Source organism: Martes martes (genome assembly GCF_963455335.1).
Source record: "Martes martes genome assembly, chromosome: 2".
Classification (NCBI taxonomy): domain Eukaryota; kingdom Metazoa; phylum Chordata; class Mammalia; order Carnivora; family Mustelidae; genus Martes; species Martes martes.
Window position 1 is genome coordinate 178,656,485 of NC_137889.1, and position 19,751 is coordinate 178,676,235.

Genomic DNA, 19,751 nt, shown 5'->3' on the forward strand with positions numbered 1-19,751 from the left:
CCTCCTCTTTCTTTATCTTCCCCCTTAAATACTCCAGGGCCTTTGCCCTCAGCTTTTCTTTTTTCTTTCTTTTTTTTCTTTTTAAGATTTTATTTATTTATTTGACAGACAGAGATCACAAGTAGGCAGAGAGGCAGGCAGAGAGAGAGGAGGGGAAGCACGCTCCCTGCTGAACAGAGAGCCCGATGTGGGGCTTGATCCCAGGACCCTGGGATCATGACCTGAGCCAAAGACAGAGGCTTTAACCCACTGAGCCACCCAGGTGCCCCTGCCCTCAGCTTTTCATCAGTACACATCTTCTTTCCAGTTCATCTACTTCTCCTGCTTCAACTGCCAGTCAGACTCCCACCTTTGTAACTGAAGTCAGGACTCCCTTCTGAGCTCCCTTTCTGGATACTTCCAGCTTCAGGTTAATAACAGTGCAGTGCGGGTTAAGTTCTAAAGTGAGCACAGAAGCCAAAAATCATATAGAGTTGCAATTTCCCTTGAAATTTCCTTAGAAAACCAACATGTTCCTATATTCCTACATTCATTTCTTGATCATGTCTGTACTATTGAATTTGCCCAAGATGAATGCACCCGGACTATGATGTCACCGTATTTTGTTGTCCCCCAAGTATCTCTGAGTTAACATGACCAAACTCAACTTCCAACCTGCCCTTCATCTATGTGCGTCCCACTCCTCCACCTTTATTTCCCACGTTAACAGATGGCACCAAAATCACCCTGATTTCCTAAGCCAAAAATCAAGCAGTCAATATTGATCCCTCTTCTCCTTCACCCCAAAATCTAGTGAGTCTTCATTTCTGTTGATTTTAATGCACCAAATGCCTTAATGCTAACTTAATGCTTAACAAATGCTAATGTAGGCACAGCCAGAGCTTCAAAAAAGCCACCTCCAATCCTTTCTGCCTCCAATCCTCTGCAGTGCATCTAGGTCTACTGTCTTCTGCAAATGCAAATTTGATCAGATTTCTCCCAACTTGGATAGATCCTCCAATGGTAAACTACCACCCATGGCAATGGTTTTCAAGCATTTTTGTAGCAGATAGACACTATTTTCAAATAAATATCAGATAAGATCCTAATATCTACAAATAGATACAAGCTGTATTTTATTAGGATTAATTTACTGCATAAGTTGTTAATGTGTGTCATATTAAAAACCAGACATTGAGAAAATAATAGGTAGTTTTGGTGAAATAAAAAATTCAAGATCGTTGGTAAGCAATTTGATCAGAATCATCTTGGTATTTATTTCTCTATTTCACTTGTCTACATGTGACCCAAAAAATCCAAATTCACAGCAATAGGTAGCTACCAAAGGTAATATTTTGGATTTTCTCCTCCAATCGTTCACCTTTTAACATATTGTTTATTTAAAAAGATAGCAAGATCCAAATACAAATGAATTAATCTGTCAGCACAAATTATTCGGTTGCTGGTCTCCACTTGGTTAAAACTTTCAGTTTGAGCATGCGCTTAAGATTTATTTTGTAGAATTGTAAGTCAAAACGTTGAAACTCCTCCTCTGAAACTTGTTTCTGTGTAGAGTTTGAAAATCAATAATCCAGGTGTTGAAGCCCAATTTCCTTAGGACAACATGCAAGGTCCTGTGTCATTCGGATTTCATCTATCAATCTAGCTGTTTTTCCTCCCAGTGCCAAGATTCCACCCACTATCCTAAGTCTGTCTCCATCTATCACGGGGTCATACTTTGGCACTTGCTGTTTTCTCTGCCAAACTCATGCGTGATTGCCTTCTTACCTGAATTTCTACGAACTATTCCAAAGGTTAAAATGTTAATGCCTCATGAAGGCTTCTTTGTTCCCCAAAGTACCTTGCATATGCCTCCATCATCAACATGTGTTGCCTTAAGTCATAATCACGTCTTCCTCTCAACCATGAGTTCCTATGGAAGACAGACTAATTTAACCATCCCTAAGTTCTCAGGGACTTTCAAAGTGCCTGACACCTGGTAATTACACCTTGAATGCTTTGCATCAATTACTCCATCGATTTCTATTAATAGAAATAACTAGCAGAATGATTTCGGTGGCTGAAACTTCAGAGTTGCCTAAGATAATCAATAGATAACCCTCCATCATGTTGACACTTTAGGTTACCTAAATACTAAAAAGAAATCACGGTTAGGCTCATTTGAATTTTGACTTCATTTTTCTCTCACAGCGACATCACTCACCAACAAAGGAAAGCAGGATCACCAGCAGGACGACGAGCGCACAGATACACGGAATCAACACCAGCAACAGAAAGCGGAGAATATTAGCAGTAGCTGCCTTCTGAGAGCAGCCATCACCCATGTTATTGTCAACAGCTCCCAAGACCTAAAGCAAAAGGAGAAAAGGAAACGTGGTTTTAATATTACAAAGCAACTCAAGAGGCCATATGGAATTTTAGAGTACGGCTGTCCATTCAGAGCAGCAGCAGTCCTGAGAGATTCTGGTGCGTGTCCTTGAGGGCATGGAAATGAACTCGGTCACTAAATCATGCTAATAAATGAACAAATAACTGTACAACCACATTCAGAGCAGAGAAAATCATCTATTTCAGAAATGTTTTTCAGGAGTACATGAACTTTTAAAGTGATTCCACCTTGATTTTTTTTAACATATCTGCCAATTTAGTATTATTCCGAAGGGCTACAAATTAGCATGGCCCAGAGCTATAAGCAAACACAGCCTAGTACCGTGGTTGCATATTGGTGAGTGGGTGTAGACAGGACATTACTCAGACTTCATTGTTATTTGTCTCACCAGTCCTAACCCAACTCTGCATGAATCTGGATAAAATGAATTTTCAGCCATTCAGCAAGGTTAAATGTATTTAGTGGCTGAAGTTGAACACTGAAAAAGAGCCTGTCTTGTTGACTAGTTAAACACTGACAACCCCTCAGGACTCCACTGTCTACACTGCCAGTGTAACCTATCCATCGGTGAGTAGATTATGAGATGCAGTCAAGGGGTTCAGATAAAAGTTCTTATCTTCAAACACTTGAAATTTTGCTAATTTAAATTTAAATTAAATACTTTAATTTTTAGTTCCATCTCTTGCCAGAGATGATGTCTGGAAATTTGTTTATTACAAATGGCTAGCTTAGGCAGTGACTTTTTCAACAGGAATCCGAGATGAAATTAAAAGTGATTTGAGGGGCACCTAGGTGACTCAGTCGGTTTAAGCAGCTGCCTTCAGCTTGGGTCATGATCCTGGGGTCCTGGGATCGAGCCCCATGTCCGGCTCCCTGCTCAGTGGGGAGTTTGCCTCTCCCTCTGCTTTTCCCTCTCCCCTCACCCTCCACTCTCTCGCTCTATTAAATAAATAAATAAAATATTTTCTTTAAGTGATTTGAATCTCACACTATGAGCAGTTCTTCCAGTCCCACGTGAAGGTGCTTCTCGTGGTTTTCTCTTAGACTTCTGACACTCCTTGCATTTTCTCCTGTGACAGTTTCAGAGCATGAATAATAACCTCTGCATAACTAACTCCCAAATTTCTCTTGAGTCCCAAACTTCCTTTCAAGTTTTATCATATATTTCCAATGCCTAGTGCTTAGCAGCATCTCTTCTTAACATGTCCAAAATCAAACTAGTCTTCTCTCTATCCCTACATTTTTTTAATTTTTTTTTTATTTTTTTTATTTATTTGTCAGAGAGAGTGAGCACAGGCAGACAGAGAGGCAGGCAGAGGCAGAGGGAGAAGCAGGCTCCCTGCTGAGCAAGGAGCCCGATGCGGGACTCGATCCCAGGACGCCGGGATCATGACCTGAGCCGAAGGCAGCCGCTTAACCAACTGAGCCACCCAGGTGTCCCTCTATCCCTACACTTAAACCAGTTCTTCTCCTGATTTCCATATTTTGCTAACAGACATTCTACTACTTCAAGAACCACAAGACTCTTCACTTCTTCGTCCTCCCCACAATGCCATGCATTATTCAGGGTTCATTGGTTCTTCCCCTATAACAGATCCCTGATTTTGAAAAATGAGTGGCCTTTGAGACAGAGCCTTATCACAAACAAGACGTTGTTGGTCCTGCACTTGCTTTTTTATAGCATATAACAAGTACTTGATAATTTCCCATGGATTAAAAAGGCAACTCTGATAGGTTCTTCTGAATTGCAAGGCATATATGATACTCCATTTCTGCTTTATTCTGCCTCAAACAGAATCAATTCTTGTTCACTAACACATATTGCAAGCAGTGTTCACTACATACACTGTGATGTAATGATAGCCTCTGTAATTTTAAGAATACCCAATGAGACATATTATTTGAAAGAACATACGATGTTAGCTTGAGAATGGCTTGATCTCCTAGGTTAATGTCTTTACCGACCCATTGCCTCTGCACCTGGTTTAATCCACCAGCCAAGGTGAGATCATGCAGAGTTCATTTACAATTTGATCTGCAAGAAGACATGGCACTGTGTTAGAGGAGACCATGAAAAGGATGTGAGCACCCATTGGCCCGTGGGCTGAACCCAGAGAATCAGAGGCTCCTCATCCCCTTGAAATGTCCTTGAAATGTACCACTGTTCCCACAGCCAAAGCCATTTTCAAGAATGCAGCCTTGAGAGAGCAATGTGCTGTTGAGACCATCTGGACAAAACACTTGGCTGAACCCAGTTAAAGCCTCTATATAAACTTTAATGATTCTGGCTGGCAGGTGTGGAAAAGTACTCATCGTGTCTGCCCAAACAAGCCTCATAGTAAGTTCCCTTGCTTATTAAACCTGCCATCTACCAATCTGAAGTGGTCTGCCTCTTTCTTTAGCACCACCTTGCCCTCTGTACATGGAGGCCAGTTTCAAATTTTAACCGAAGAAGCTCCCAAGTTTGCACACCAACACACTGACACAATTTAATATAAGAGCTGCAATAGTGCATTGATTACAAGGCCAGCATTGGGTGGATGGTGCCCTTTCAGGCTTGGAGATAAGCAAGTGTAGGACTGTAGCCCAACACAGGCAGTAGTAGACTCTACTTACTTATTTACTCAACAATTAGTTATTGAACACCTACTATTATAATAAGCACAGTGATGGATTTTACAATGATTTCAGACCAATTGTCCCTCAAAAGTTCAGCCTAATAAGAGAGATATGTCCATAAATAATATAACTATATGTCAAGGTAGCAAATGACAAGCTCCGTGAGACTTACAGCTAAAGTGCCATAGGAATTCAAAAGATAGGAATACAATTTCTTGCTGGAAGATCAGGTAAGACATTGTAGAGAATCTGAAGACATAATTCTGACCTGCTGTCCATGGGTACCTCTATCTCCTCCCAGTCTATCAGCTTTTTCCTTTTTTCAATTCCCTACATATCTCCTTTAGACTCTTTGGACCATTAATGAAACAATACTCCTGCCAATGCCCTGGACCTGCCTACCCCTCTGGATTTTCTTTTCCCCTCTCCATCATGTAAATCCAACACCAGATGAATCCAATGATCTACTCTCTCTGTATCTACACCTGGACAGTCGAATGTAGCTGTAGAGGACTACTCAGTTGCTGATGTAAAGCCTTCTCCATTCTCCTCAAACTACCATCTCCCACTCTGCCCTCAAGCTCAGAGGGCTCTCCATTCTCCTCAAACTACCATCTCCCACTCTGCCCTCAAGCTCAGATGACCCACTTCAATTTCCATCTTACAGAGAGAATAAAAAACAATCAAATGAGCATTGCCTCATCTATCTAAATCTAAACCTACACACGTGATCATTTATAGAACCTTCTCTCCTGTTCAAACACAGAAGCTATTGAAGGCTCTCCATATTTAAGATGAATCCTCCTACTTTTGTGAGAGATTCCATCTCCTTCTCCCTTTTCAGGAATTTTACATCTTAATTCTCCATTAAATTGTATGTTCAAGTTCTCTCCTGTTCTCTTTCCCTCTCTCTCCCTGCCATCAGCTTTTTATCAAGTTTAGGTCTTTCCAGTTATTTTTTATTTAACCATCCTCAAGCCTATATCACACTTCAGCCACTGTCCTCTCTCTCTCATCCAAAACACCCTAGGAGTTGTTAATATTTATTGTCCAAATTTCTTCTCTTACTGTTTACTCTTGTACGATTTGGGACCCACTTCTGTCACTGCACCAAAAGAGCTTTTGCAATGGTCACCAATGACCTTAAAGTTGCTCTATTCCAAAGACATTTTTTAGTCATCGTTGTAATGACATCCCAGCACCATGTGAGAGATCGAATTCTCAGTTAGCCCCTCCCATCTGCTGCAAACACTTTCTTCTCTTGACTTCTCTTTCTCCTCCCTGTCTGGTCATTCCTTCTCTTTCTGTAAGTTCTTTTCTCACATTCATGCTCTCCAGGCAATGTCGTCCACACAAATAGCTCGATTGCCAGCACTACACATGTGACTTACATCTTTACTTAGCAAGCGTAGATCATTCCCCTGAGCTGCAGACTTTTGTATCCAACTGGGCATTTGACATCTCCCCAGTGGATGTTACAAAAATACCTCATACCTAACATGTCTGAAACCAAATAAATAATCTTTTTCCCCATGTCTGGTATTTTTTCAGAGCTCCCTATCTCAGGAAAAAGTAATTGAGCACCTATTGTGTGTCAGGTACTGTTTGTGCACTTATATATCAGGCAGAGTGAAAATCTCCAGCCTCATAGATCCTACATTCTAGTAAAAACTACCATCGTGTCTCACCTGGAATGGTTTACCTACATCTAATCTTGCACTCCCTAATTTATTCTCCACACTCTAGCCCCAGTGAGAGACTGCATATCACTGGATGATGAGAAAAGGCAACATAAAAATGATCCCCAAACTGAACTAATTCAGAAGATTGAGAGCCTGGAACCAGAGATGATCATGAGAAGCATAGACCCAGTGGCTTGGCAGAGATCTGGGGAGGGCTTTGGACTTCCAAAGGAGTATATGGAATTTCAAGTCCATTTTATTAAGGTTTCAAAGGTCAAAGAGACCACAGTTGATATTTCAGCTGCATTAGCCTTTATCCTATTCTGCCTTCCCGCAGCATTTGACTTCACTAACACATAGTACAGTCTTAGGAATACTTCTACAGCTGCAAATGGCAAAAACTGTTTTAGAATAAAAAGATACCTGCTTCTGTAATCATAACATAAATAATTTTAACTCAGTTGTGACGCTCTCTTTAAATGAAAATACCTCCCTTTTCTCATCAGCATACACCTGGCATCTGGAGTAGCACTTGAGTACAATCAGAAGTGGATTATACCTGTTGAATAAATAAGTGAATTAAATTGCCTAAACAAAAATTGCTCTGTGCATCATTATGCAAATTACTACTACTTTTTAAATTGTATATGCCTTACCGAGTCCATTCTCAAGTCACGAAATTGAAAATGTATTTGGTAAACAAGTGAAAATATTTCCCTTTCAGAAAAAATATACTAAAATTAATAGAATCAGCTTTTACTAGGATCATTAGTACAACTCCATACTCACATTTCCTATTAAAAGCTTTGATGTCAGCTAGAAAATTTTGTAGTTTAAGAAGTACATTTTAGTGAATTTTATTACAGACAAAATTTTTTAAATACCATCTTTGTTAAGAACATGAAACAAAGTGGTTTTGTTACTTAATTCACCCCCTAAATCAGAGATTCCCAGATATTCTTGGTTCAGGGCACTATGTGTCCAGGTAATTTTTTTCAATGGCCTAAACCAAAAGAAATGCCTAACAATTCCACTTATTAAGTCTCTTGGTCCAATTATCTTATCAGTATCTTTATCCTAAAAACTTAGTAGACATTTGAAAAAGTGCAACACATAATTTGAAATAAAAATCATTTTCATGTTATTCTTCAATAATGACAATTACTTACAAATATAATGTGTGTATCTGTTGGGCAGTGCACAATACCTCAAACCTCAGAATCAGATTGGAAATCACCATCACTCATTGCCTGTTTCACATAGATTTTTCCATGGAACAACGTGTTACACAACCACCACCAAGAACCTAGCTTTATGAAGACAGGCAACATCAAAAGGAATACAGTACAATCTAATGTTGACAATGAACTATCTCAACCTAGTTTTTCATTTGGTAACCAACAAATGTTGTGTATCACTGGATTTCCCTCAAAAATTGAAAATAACTAGCAGAGCCTCTATGCATCACTGCTGTTTGGGGGTACCTCTGTTCAGTTTGGAAATCATAGCTCTAGACTATTTTCCCAAATCTACCTGCCTAAGCTCAAATCCTTAGAGAAGTAATTCATCTTCAACCCCATTCAGAAAGCCTCCCTTGATCATTTAGATACACATCATCTCCCTCTGCTTCATCTGAATTTCTGGCCAGTGGCAGAAACTGATTGGCTGCTAGCATCTATTCTTTTCCTTTGATCTTAGAAAGAGAATCCTAAAATTTAGTTGGACCAATATGTAATGTCAACTTAGAATAAAGACAACATCTCTCAGCCTCTCTTGCAGCTGTGTGAGGCCATGTGGCTGAGTTCCTGCTCATGAGATGAAATTAGAAGTGGTAAAGGTGACTTCTAGGAAGTGTCCTCAAAGACAGGGGTATGGTCCTTCTTTACTGCTTGTGGGAATACAAGTGTAATGGCTGGAGCTCAAGCATTCATTTTATCACTTTTTTTAAAGATAGATTTATTTATTTGAGAGAGAGAGAGAGAGAGCATGTGAGCAGGAGGAGGGGCAGAGGAGAGAGAATCCTCAAGCAAGACTCCGGGCTGAGCGTAGAGCCTGACTCAGGGCTTGATTTCATGACCTTGAGATCATGACCTGAGCCGGAATCAAGAGTCAGACACTCAACTGACTGAGCCACCAAGGTGCCCCTCAAGAAACCATTTTAGACTCTGACGTAAAATCTATATGAAGGAGATGGCTGAAAAGCAAGAAGAGGGAATCTGACTTCCTGATGGATTTCTGAATCTTCTCTATCAGCCCTGAACAGCTTATTTCCCAGATTACAGTCAAATGAGAATGGAATAAATTCTTGATAAATCACTGTTAATGTAAATATTCTATCACTTGCAGTTGAAGCAATTTCAACTGGCCTATGCATTTATCACTTTCTACTTGGGATCATGGTCATATATGTACATACTAAAGTTACTAAACTATAATCTCAGGAAGTAAAGATACGTGTTTAGTTCATTCAACAAATCCTTACATCCTGTGCCCAGAAAATTATTTTTAGTCCCTAGGCAACTAACCAGTGCCTAGTACCTAGTAGGATCAGAATAAATATATGCATTCTCAATTGAATAAATTACTCACAGTTAAAGCTAAAAAAAATTTTCCCAAGAAATGTGTGGGATTTTTAATATACTTACTTTTGATGGGAGGGAGACAAAAACCACTAAAAGGCTTTTCATGATAAATAATATAACTGTCAAGTTTGTTTGCCTTTGACCAGAAAAACCGCAACTCAGTGTGGCCACAGTGGATCATCTCCTGTTATTCAGGAGCTCAGTGCCTTTTATGTCTTCAACAAGGATAAATTCCAAAGAAAAAATTTATAACTAAGTAAATTAGAGCTTTTCAATCTTCAATTAAAAATTTCTCAATCCAGTGTAGTAGCCAAAATGGAGTTACTGGGAGCAAGCAAAAAAAAAGTAAGGTTAGTTAAAATGCAGGCAATCATTGGACAAGTTCATCTCAAAATCCCATCAGAACCCCCACATTTCTACTGACTTCAGCAATCTCCTCCCTGGTTGCCCCATGTCCTCACTCATCCCCTTCCAATCTCCACATTGTGGTTCTTCTTAAAACTCTCCAGAAACTTCAGAGACAAAGACAAGCTTCCTTAACATGCCATAAAAGACAAGGCTTCTCAGATGTTGGTGTGCATGTGAAACACACTGGGAGAGGCTGAGATGGTAGGTCTGGGGTAGAGCCTGAGACTGTACATTTCTTAGCAGCTCCCAGGTGATGCTGATGCCACTTTCCAGAGCAGGATCTGGAGACCCTTCTAGGTCTGCCTTGTCTATCGGCTCACTGCACATCACTCATGGCCCCTCTCTCTACACTTCTGCCACCTTCTGCTACTCATCCAGATCCTCACAAGCACTCTTCCTAGAATGGCCTCCCTCCAGCTCTCAACCAGCCTGTGTCACTCATCAACTCATGACTTGTGAATGATTCTCATCTTTCTGCTCTTTATCCCAGTTGCAATTTACATGTATGTGTGTGATTCTTAGATTACATTGGTTATTCCTCCTACACAGTAGGCTCCATGAGCTCAAGGACCATGTTGGGTTTTTGCTCCCTATTGTAGCCTTAGTACTCAAAAAGGGCCTTGACTGTACTAGGCACTCCATAAAAGTATTGAAATAATGAACCAGGGCACCTGGGTGGCTCAGTCAGTTGAGCACCCGACTCTTGATTTTGGCTCAGGTCATGATCACTGCATCCTGGGATGGAGCCCCGTTGGGCTCTGTGCCCACTGGGGAGTCTGCTTGAGATTCCCTCTCCCTCTTTCACTGCCCCTCCCCCACTCGTGCACAGGCTATCTCTTGCTCCCACACACGCTCTCTCTCTTTCTAAAATAAATAAATCTTTTTTAAAAATAATGAATCAATAAAGTCACCTAAATATGCCCTCCCACTCTCAAAAAAGTCTTAGAAACACAAGGACTAAAATGTTGTTCCATTTTGGAATATTTACTACAGACATAATAATAACAACAGAAGTAATAACAATACAGTAAAAAAAAAAAACCCACTGAGAATTTCCTGTGGGCCAGGCACTGCTCTCAGTGTTTTGCATAGAAAATGGTTTTTAATTCTCAAAACAGCTCTACTAGGTGGTTGTTATTACAATACTCATTTACAGGTGAGAAGTGTGAGGTTCTTTGTGAAAAATATGATAAAAATAATTCAAGGTCATTGGCAATACTGAGTCATTCAGTCCCTTTTTCTGAAGCTCAGTAGAAAGACCAGAGATCTCATATTTTTTTTTAACTTGGCTTAGTTCTACAGCTTTTAGAACTTCTTAAAACACATTATCCAGTCACCAGCTCTGTCCCTGTGAAAAAAGACCAAGCTTTTTACCCACTGAGTCATGAAAAACTGAATCTAGATGCCCCAAAACCTGTGAAGGCCTAGATCCCATGGCCCTCATCATCAGAAGTTCAAAACCACCCATCCCTAAGCACAGCTGCTCTTTTGGGGAGTAAGAAATAGAGCTTTCCTTGAGTCTCCATGTTTCCATGTCTCCTCCCAGGCCAGATATGGCATAATGGAGGATTACAACAGCCAGGTAATAAGAGATAAGTTTTAGAAATGGCCTGTCTGTAGTATTTTTCATGTTCTTTCTAGAGGGTCATATTTCAAAATTACCTTTAATACCTTGATCTAATTAAGTAAAACCTTAATTACCTGGAATCTTTAAATACATAAATTTACTGTTCTCTATCTTTCAGAGAGATGGAAAAATCACAAGAAAATAAGCAAACTGTCAAGAATTAAATTTATAAAATATTGCCAGAGAATGTTTTGTAATTCTGAAAAATGTGGAATCTTCTATAGTTTCTATAGTATAGAATATTTTGCCTTAAGAATCCAAGTCTTGGGGCGCCTGGGTGGCTCAATGGGTTAAGGCCTCTGCCTTCGGCTCAGGTCGTGGCCTTGGAGTCCTGGGATCAGGCCCCACATCGGGCTCTCTGCTCTGTGGGGAGCCTGCTTCCTCCTCTCTCTCTCTGCCTGCCTCTCTGCCTACTTGTGCTCTCTGTCTGTCAAATAAATAAAGAAAATCTTTAAAAAAAAAAAAAAGAATCCAAGTCTTGGCCTTCATGATCAGTTTTCAAAGATGTGGATGTTATTCTGCTTAGCATAGTGTAAGTAACATCATTTCAAGAGTAAAAAAATCAGAATAGAAAGGAGATTCAAGTTGCTATTTAATTCATGAAAAACCTAATTAACAACAATGCCAAAAACCCTATTCCCTGACCATTCCAAGGTTTTGCTAAACATACGTTATCCTTGGCCTAGAATAGCTCTGAAAGCAGTAATATTCATCCAAAGATACTGTCTATAAAGAGATTAAGATCAGCTTGCTACTTCTGATTGTACAGCATCTGATGTAGAGATATATTGATTATTTTTATTTCAAATAGGGTTTGTTTAAGTTATAACCAAAGATCACGCAAACTTGAGGCAATATATAAACGGTTTAAGATTAACAGAGTATTTTGAAATGTGAAAGTTAATTCTACCTTCATAACATGATACTATGTTATGGATTTTCTTAAATAGCAAAACAGCTATATTCTTAAATACAATTATGTAGACTTAGTTAACATAGGATGGTTAGTCAACGGTCTGTGAATTTTAACCACGTACAAATATTCCTTCCCAAAGGTTATTCTAATTCATATATGTTGATCTGGTAGATTTAGTAAAATTCCATTTATTACTTTGAAGTTTATGATATGAGCAAGTCAAATATCAAAACATTCTTAAGCCAAAATGACAGTGCACATTTCAGGGGATCGGATTTTATGCAAAATTATGGCAAAATTCAATAACCATCTGTCCTACCAACAAAGATTTGCTTGCAGTGTTGAAAACAATTCAAAAGAAAAATTCATCCCAAACCCAAACTATGTGTTGGTTTGAGACTAACAGCACCTTAGTTCTCTAGGCAGGAAGCTGATGACCAGCAAATGTATTCTGGACTCCACTGGTTCAGTGGTGCAGAGAACAGCCTGCAAGGACGACAAGGTCACTCTGGCTTGTGTGGCCTGAACAGGACACAGAAGCTTCCTCTAAACTCTGTGGGGATATTACACTGTCACATGTTAATACACTCACAGTCCTGAAGAAAATGCAGATATCAAGTCTCGGCTTGCTGCTAAATATTCAGCTTAGAACATTGTCTCCTGTACGACCATCGCTCCAAAATGTGATCTGAATTGTTTTTTCAGTATTAAAGAAAGGGCTAATTCAACCCACTTCCACTGTCTATCCACTAAGCAAAGACAAGCCAATGGCTACCCCATATTTAAGAAGCAAATTTGCCAGCACTAGATGCTTTCCTTTCTGTTCTCAATAAACTATGAAAGTATTCCCTATATGAACTCTAAGTAGATTTATTGAGTAAGAGATCGGTGATTTAGATACACTCAAACCAGACATCTGTTAACTCTCCAAATATTAGCTCCCACTCTACCATTAAGCAAAATGCCTCTAAATCATCCATCACTGAGTTATGCCAAACCCAAATGTCTTTTGTTGTGATGTTTGTTTTTAATGTTCCGAGAGGCATGAAGAACAAGCATCTGGTTTTCAGTAAGTCTTTTCATCCCATTTTCTGGTATTTAATTGATGCGTACAAAGTTCAAAGAACTCATGAGCTCTCTCAAAATGAAATTACTCCGTTCACACCACAACACATGGTTCTGCAAGCCAACCATGCTCACATTTTCTCCTTTGAAAATTAACATAACAGCAGCACCAGATTGTACCTCCACCCCAAGTCTCACATTCACACATCCCAGAATGGATGCTCAGTACAGAGACTAAAAACCGACAATTTTTTTTACTGTTGAGGAGACTAATTAATAATAATAATCCAGGGACGCCTGGGTGGCTCAGTTGGTTAAGTGGCTGCCTTCAGCTCAGGTCATGATCTCAGGGTTCTGGGATCAAGTCCCATATTGGTCCCCTTGCTCAGCAGGGAGCCTGCTTCTCTCACTGCCTCTGCCTGCTTGTGTGGTCTCACTCTCTCTCTCTCTGACAAATAAATAAAATCTTAAAATAATAATAATAATCCAGTACCTAGGCAGCGTAACATTTCAGTGTTTCTGTTTTGAGGGTAGCATTGTTTAGCCAAAATATGAGCGAGAAGATTGGAATGTTTCAGAGGCAACTTGTACAATATTGACTCCACCACTGAAAATCTAGGTGACCTTATAAAGCCATCACAGAGTCCCAACCATATTTCCATATCTGTAAGGGGTGAAAAATAAATGTCTTGTGCCAACCACAAATATTCCAAAAATAAAATGAAATTAGTGAAGAAGAAGAAGAAGAAAGGGAAGGAGAAAGAGAGGGGAGAAGGTCTCTTTCAAGTTCAGAGAGCCCTGAGTCCTGCCTTCTCTCCAACACACTGAGTGGAGTTTGCTCAATTTGATCTCTGGAGGAAAGTTGTAATAATCTTTATTCCAGGGAGGAGATGTCTTCCGAGGCAATAAGAAAACCTTCTAAGGTAAACCTCATTTTCTCCAGAGCAAGGTGGGAGGCTCATATTTCTGTTCAGTTACAGAAGATGATCTCAGAACAAAACAGCAGGCAACTCCCCATCAGGACAAGTTAGATAAATAGGGCCCTGGGTCCTTTTTGTGAGATGACTTTGCCCCCAATCTCAAACATGTCAATGTTACCATTTTGTGGCAGACACAAATCTTCAAGAAATAAAAGATTCCTTTTAAGGTAGATACAACATCAGAAATATTTCTGCATATATTAAATTGTCTCAAAGCCTTTCCGGTATATTGCTTTGGAAACAATGGTGGCTACGGGGGAAAAGAGAGGAGGGTTGGGTTATCCATTCCTCAGGAAATTAAATGTTTGACACTTATTCATTAAAGTGTTTTAAATTTCACATCTTGATTATAAGTTACTGTATTTTGAAGGATGCTATGCCAAAATGCAGAGGAGCCTAACATATTGTCAAATGAAGCCACAGCTATTTTTCACGGAGCATTAAGAAAGCTGTTGAGTGCAGGCAAATCTCAGAGACCTCACTGACTCACTGATCCTATGACAATGGAAATGTTGTGACTTTTAAAAATTTCAATCAGATTGGCAAAGTGAGTACAGAACTAAAATATTGACTCCCTACAGCTGAAAACGATCAGGGAATGCATATGAGACAAAATGGATTTTATGTTCTACAACAATCCATTTCAGACATTTCAATGCAAAGTAAAACATAAACAGATGTTGGAAACAGTTAACCTACTGAACCTACCTGCTAAAAGGAATCCTGCAGTAAAGAAAAAAAAGAAAAAAGTACAAGTAAGAATTTTATGTGTTAGATGAAGCAGCAATTTCTTTCAGAAGACATGGAACAAAGAGTTCCAAGCACAGCATTCGTCATTTGTTTTGCTATATTTCACGAACATTCTAGCTGGACAATACGGAGAATTTCTGTGGTGTGTTCCATCACAAAACATGTCTATGCCCCATGTTAAAATCTCATTCATGTGGCTTATTCCATTCATGCCTGTTTAACACTTATGCTGTGGGCCGCTGGGCTACAGGAATATAAAGATGAAAAAGACATAGTCCCTGCCCTTCAGGAGTTGACAGCCTCCCTCCCAGAAGACGCACAACTTCACAAGTGACTTCAATACCTTGGGACAGAACAGTAATACCCATATGTAGAAAGGACAACAAGTCCACCGTAAGAGTAGAGTGAACTAGAGGACAGTCAGGCCACACTGTTACGTTTTTAAAAATATGTAAGCTTTGCACCAGGATGGAACAACAGTATTTCATAAGCATTTGGGTCTCAAAGCCTGTGTGTGTTGGTTGAGGGAGGAGGGAAGCCAAGGGAAATCAACATAATCAACATTTTAAGGAGGGCAATTTTTCACTAATGGGACTCTCACACATATTTCAGGACATTTGGCATCCCTGGTCACCACCTAATAATAAATGTCAGCAAAAATTCTCCCCCCACTACAAACCAGGCATTGTGACCCACAATGCATCCCCCATTATTTCCATATCCCCCCCACCCCACGGTACTATTATTTCTGTTTGAGAAGCATTTGGGCTGTCTAGCAGGCATCCATTGAACACATACTGCGAGGTTAGCTCTATGCCCTGGATGCAAGGCAAAGTCCTCAGTTAGCAAATTTCTCCCACATTCTACAGGCATTAACTAACACTGAGAGTTAATATCTTTAAATAAACACTGAGAGTTTATACCTTTTTCCCACAGAGAGATAGTATACTATTGGAGATCAAACATCATGTCTTTTAATTGTGATCATCATCCTACATATAAAAGGACACAGAAACTTAATGTCAACATTAATTAAAGAGGAGAAGCATAATTTATTAAGTCCTTCAAAACCTAACATCTACTACATTAAACCAGGAATGGTGAGGAAAAGTAAGGAGTAGTATTGGGGGGAAAATACCCATGCAGTGATTATTTCTTGGGCAGATGGGGCATGAGGCCTTAAGCTTTGGTGGACCTGTACCAAGTAGGGTTCATGAGGGATTTTAGATTTGGGACAATCTTTGCAGCCTCTGCCCCAAGGCTACATAGCTATAACTTGGCCTAGACTTTCAAGTGAGGCTGAGGTAGGATCCAGCCTTTGTAGTTCTGGAGGTGAGCAGAACAAAATGTGATGCTTGGAAACTACAAAGCAGCTAAGATTCTTTGGTTCTCCAGGAGTAGACATGAACTTCTGCTTTTGACTATTTGTGCCAGCCTTAGAATAGATATTGAAGAAAGTTTGCCCCAGGTTCCATTTCTTATTATGTTGTTTAAACAATAGTTGGCCATGGGAAGAAACCAACAAGTGGAGGTAACAACACGTCAGATGTACAGGACTTATCCAGAGACCTTAGCCATCCTCCATCACATGGTCCTAATCCATCCTGGATTTTTCATCAAATAACCTCTAACCCTGGCTTTAGATTTTAGAGGCTAGTTCATGATTGTCAAGGAAAGGTGGCAGATTTCTGTTTCAAAAGAAACAAAAAGAACAGACAACTTTATCATCTTATATTCCATCTTCCTGAGGTGAAGTAGGAACACAACTCAATAAAATTTTTATAAATACAATCCTAAAAAGGTCATTTAAAAAGCTTAAGTATTGAACATTCTGTCTTGACAAAATCAATTTAACTCAGGAAGTCAAAGGAGATGTGGAATGGTTTAAAAAACACATTTCAGTCTTACTTCCAAAACAACAGACTGATGAAGCTAGAGGCAGAGATCTCCTTAAGAGAAAGGCTGAGGCTTGATCCAATGAGCTGAGCAGAAAGGAAGAAGAAAACATGACTCTGACGGTCTAGGTAGAGACTAGCAAAGTTGCACCCAGGTCTACTACTCTTAAAGAGGCTACCATAAAGGGGAACATAGTTTTGGTGGTTATTATGTAATAATATATGGCTGGAACCCAAAGAAATCAAAGAGAGGAGGAAGGGTAAGATCTCAAAGAAAAAAATAAATTGATTGCCCCCAAGGAGGTAAGCATTGGAAAAATTACTGAAAGCTGGCTTCATAAAGCTGCCAGTAGAGAGTTTATCACAAGAACAAGTCGGAAAACATGCTTTCTAGGTTGTACGGTTATACCAAGTAGCTACTGAAAACAGTATTCATGGAACCCACAGTCTCTCCGGGAAGAAAGAGAATAAGTAGTTATACAAATATTCATTTAATATAATTGTGTTAAGTGCTATATAGAGTGACTACTGGGTAAATAATTTGTGGTAATGTGAAAATGAACTTGCAAGACTAACTTCTACTTTTTCATGAAAACTTAACATGTTATCCTTAACTACAACAGGGAATAGTCTAATACTGAAAATACTTCAGTGACAAGGAATTCTAATGAATGTTTAATTATTTGCACTCAAATCTGAAATTACTAGAATTATTTTACCTATAATTAAATAATTTACCTTAATTTCTTTCCAATGATGGTTTCAAATGTTTTTAATATATTAATACATATTTACAACATAACCTGTGCTATTTAATATTCATGGTGAAGGTCCAAAATATTAGGAATTATGTAATATTTCTTAAAATTATAAGAAGTTGAGGATGAAAAAGATGACTTTTCAGAATAAAAATCTCATTGGCCCATCCATCATATTTTCAAATTCTGTTTTGATATCTTTCTACAGTTAGTATTCCCAAGTAATAGAACATTTTAAAAATGAGTTTATGATTGTATCAAAAAGGATAAAATACCTAGGAATAAATTTAACCAAGGAAGTGAAAGACCTGTACTCTGAAAACTATAAAACTATAAGACTATAAAGATGACACAAATGTAAAGATCTACCATGCTCTTGGATTGGAAGAGTTAACATTGCTAGAATGTCCATACTCCCTAAAGCAATTTACAGATTCAATGCAATTCCTATCAAAAACCAAGAGTATTTTTCACAGAACTAGAATAATCCTAAAATTTGTATGGGATCACAAAAGACCTAAAATAGCCAAAGCAATTGAGAAAGAACAAAGCTGGAGGCATCCCAACCCCAGATTTCAATATATAATACAAAGCAACAGTAATCAAAACAGTGTGATATTGGCACAAAAACAGACACATAGATCAATGGAACAGAACAGAGAGCCCAGAAATAAACCCACACTTACATGGTCAATTAATCTACGACAAAGAAGGCAAGAATATACAGTAAGAAAAAGTCTTTTCAATAAATGGTGGTGGGAAAATTGGGTAGCTACATGCAAAAGAATGAACCTGGACATTCTTGGTTTAAGAAAACCACTGTTTTATACCATATACAAAAAAGGACTCAAAATAGATGATAGACCTCACTGTGAGACCTGAAACCATAAAACTCCTCCTAAAAGACAACAAAGGTAAGAATCCCTTTGACATCAGCCTTAGCAACATGTTTTTAGATATGTCTCCTAATGCAAAGGAAATGAAAGCAAAATTAAACTATTGGGACTACATAAAAATAAAAAGCTCTTGTATACAAAAGAAAACTATCAACAAAACAGAGAGGCAACCTACAGAACGGGAGAAGATATTTGCAAATGATATATCCAATAAGGGATTAATATAAAAAATATGTAAAGAAGTGATACAACTCAACACCAAAAAACCTCCCAAATACTGTAATTTTAAAAATGGACAGAAGACCTGAATAGACATTTTTCCAAAGAAGGCATACAGATGGCTAAAAGACACATGAAAAGATAGCATCACTAATCATCAGGGAAATGCAAATTAAAACTGCTATGAGATACCATTTTATACCTGTCAGAATGGACAGTATCAAAATGACAAGAACTATCAAGTATTGGTGACGATGTGAAGAAAAAGGAACACTCATGCACACTTGGTGGGACTATAAATTGGTGTAGGCCCTGTGGAAAACAGTATGGAGATGCCTCAAAAAATTAAAAATAGAAATACCATATTGTCTAGTCATTCCATTATTGGGCATTTACTCAAAGAAAACAAAAATATTAATTTGGAAAGACATATGCACCTTTATGTTTATTGCAGCGTTATTTACAGTAGCCAAGGTGTGGAAGCAACTCAAGTGTCTGTCAACAGATGAATGGATAAAAAGTCAGGGAATATTAGCCATAAAAAAGAATAAGACCTTGCCATTTGTGACAAAGTGGATGACCCGAGGGTATAATGCTAAGTGAAATAAGTCAGAAAAGACAAATGCCATATAATTTCACTTATATGTGGAATCTAAAGAGCAAAATAAATGAGCAAACAGACAGATTTAAATACAGAGAACAAATTGGTGGTTCCCAGAGGGGAAGTGGGTGGGAGAATCGGCCAATAGGTGAAAGGGAAAGTTTTAAAAGTTATAATATAGTATTTTACAAAGAATAACATCTGTCAATTCTTCTGAGTTGCTTTCCTGTGTTAAAGTTATCAATACTTTGAGACAAAACCAAACATACAAATGATAAATGTTTTTAAGTATGTAGTATGTTTTGAATGTATCTGATTTGCTTATGAAAGGCAAACCTCTGAATCCAAATTAAGAGACTAATAA

At 38.7% G+C, this 19,751-nt stretch overlaps 1 protein-coding gene across 1 annotated transcript in view; it reads right to left on the minus strand.

The window, feature by feature from the left end:
• Positions 1 to 19,751, minus strand: part of CORIN (corin, serine peptidase) — a 251,745-nt gene that overhangs the window by 217,966 nt on the left and 14,028 nt on the right. Inside the window, exon 2 of the mRNA XM_080796927.1 lies at positions 2,204 to 2,348. Within this exon, the coding sequence (XP_080653053.1) occupies positions 2,204 to 2,348 (145 nt within the window). The remainder of the gene's footprint in view (positions 1 to 2,203; positions 2,349 to 19,751) is intronic.